Source organism: Trachymyrmex cornetzi, unplaced genomic scaffold (assembly GCF_001594075.2).
Source record: "Trachymyrmex cornetzi isolate Tcor2-1 unplaced genomic scaffold, Tcor1.1 scaffold226, whole genome shotgun sequence".
NCBI lineage: Eukaryota > Metazoa > Arthropoda > Insecta > Hymenoptera > Formicidae > Trachymyrmex > Trachymyrmex cornetzi.
Window position 1 is genome coordinate 128,120 of NW_017296912.1, and position 2,314 is coordinate 130,433.

General features: G+C 43.6%; 1 protein-coding gene across 1 annotated transcript in view; it reads right to left on the reverse strand.

The window, feature by feature from the left end:
* The window catches only part of LOC108760529 (uncharacterized), a 14,645-nt gene extending 12,695 nt beyond the window's left edge, over positions 1-1,950 (reverse strand). Inside the window, exon 1 of the mRNA XM_018506541.1 lies at positions 1,029-1,950. Coding sequence (XP_018362043.1) covers positions 1,029-1,868 — 840 coding nt within the window. The 5' untranslated portion in view covers positions 1,869-1,950. The remainder of the gene's footprint in view (positions 1-1,028) is intronic.
* Between the last annotated feature and the right edge of the window lie 364 nt (positions 1,951-2,314).

The window sequence follows — 2,314 nt, forward strand, 5'->3', positions numbered from 1 at the left end:
GTCGGACACCTTGGATAATGTTAATGCCGGAGGTACTGTAACCTTCAAGTCTTATAACTCAAAAAGTACTTGACGAAAATTAACTTAATTATAGTGTTTTGGAAAGCTCTCGAGATGTGCTATGAGAATATGCAATAAAAAATAGGGTGTTCCATTTAAAAAATTCAACGTGACTTTGACTTGACCTCAACGACGCCAGTCAAGATCAAACTGATGAGACTATTGAATAGACTTTTTTAAATATTACAACTTTTATTTGAAACATTTTTCTGTTATTGTAAAACTTATATTTTTTGAGATTTTTCAGGGTTTCCATATTTTTTCCTCATCTTGTATATATTTTTAATATATATGATAATAGATATGTATATATGTTTAATTCGTAATTTTTTACAAAGCGAACAAATGATATGAGATGATTCAAAGTAAATAAAATAATTGAGAGCAGATTGAATTTTTGTGATTCAATAATGCTTACAATTTATACTAAACTTATGGAATGAATTATGAAACGGTAATTTCAAACGCGCAAATTGTTTGATAAAATACGTTGAACAGAACAACCGCAGCGAGTAATTAACTATTATAGATTAAATTTGCTCAAGATATCTGAAGATGTGCTTCCTAATTAAAGAGAAAATAAAAGCTTTGAAACGAAATTCTCTATTTTGTTGTAACTTAAAACGTATGATATCTAACAATAAGAAGAAATATATTCCGCTCGAGCGTTTGACCTAGACTCGAAATCATTGCATACGCGTGCAACACAAGTGTGTCCCCTTCTCTTTTCACCTATGTTCCGGGAAGAGTTTGTATCTCGCCTTATCGAGCGTGACGAATCTGATTATTAAATTTATAGGATCCCACCACCCTTCTCTCTCTTTGCGATTTAAAATTTAAATCTTTAAAACTTTTAAAATTCGCTAATATTGAAATCAAATTCTATGAAAAGTTTCCGCTACATATTTTATGGCGAACCAAATTAAAGAGAAACGATAATAATCGACGTTTTACTCTTGTCCTCTCACCTCGTCTGTGGAACCGACGGTAAAATCGTTAAGGGAAACCACCCAAGTGGCCAAGAGTTCATTGAGGATGACGAGATCGTGATGAAGCCACACGATCAGTTCGTTAACCCAACGCACAGCCTCGGCATCCGCGCCAGTCGCGGTCGGAAGATGCAGTGCCCTGGAACTTCGAGACGGGCTGATGAGAGCACCGGAGGTCTTCCGGGTCAATCGTTTCCTGATCGGCGGCGTGGGAGGCACATAGCCTGGCGACGGAGATCTCGCACCTGCTACCGCACTGGTACCACCACCACCACCACCACCACCACCACCACCACCACCCCCTGCACCACCGCCAGCAGCAGCAGCAACAGCAGCAGCACTAACGGTACCACCGCCGCCACCGGCAACACTAACGGTACCCGCGCCACCACCTGCACCACCGGTACCAGCCCTACTAACGACCGATGACGACGACGACGGTGATACCAATTTGGACTTGTTAAACAGTCTTCCAACAATGGTACCAGTGGTACTCGTCGTCACGACACTCTCATGGCCACCATCCTTGCCGAGCTGCGGCGACGACGACGACGACGACGATGATGATGAGGCGACGGCGGCAGTGGCAGCGGCGGCGGCGGTGAGCTCGTTCAGCACGAAACGATTGTACACATATTTGCCAACGCACAACACCACCAGACCGAACAACATCCAGCCGAATATCAGCATCGATAGCGTATCCATGGTCGTTTCACCAGTCGAGTCGAAACTGCATATCAGATCGTCCACCCGCTCGGCCAAGTCGGCCATATTGCCCCATCGTTCTGCCAACCAAGTCCAATTGGATTCCAAAAACATTCTTTTCTATTTTCACCCGGGAGCAACCGCGGCCCCACCACCGCTCTATACTTGGCTATTAATACGCCGTACATATACCCTGGGCTCCTTCAGTCACGCTACACGGCACTGATAGCCGCGATGTTGCTCCACGTCGTCGTCGTCGTCGTCATCTACTCGCGTGCCTACCTAGTCCGCTATGTCCACTTTGGGTTCGAGGATCTGCGATCCAATCCAAACCTGGCCATCAGTTTCAAGGTCAATTGTGTTTTCTTCATTACCTCTTTTCAACGTTTAATTGGCCCAGTCGTTTATAAATATAGGAGTTGTCGGCCTTTAAATTGGATCCGCGACTTCCAACTGTCTGATTAAGAAATCAAAGTTGAAAACTTTCAACTTTCATTTGAAAGTCGCACGCTTTTTTCAGGCCTCTTGTCATCAAGCTTGGTAATGATCTTTTTATTGGC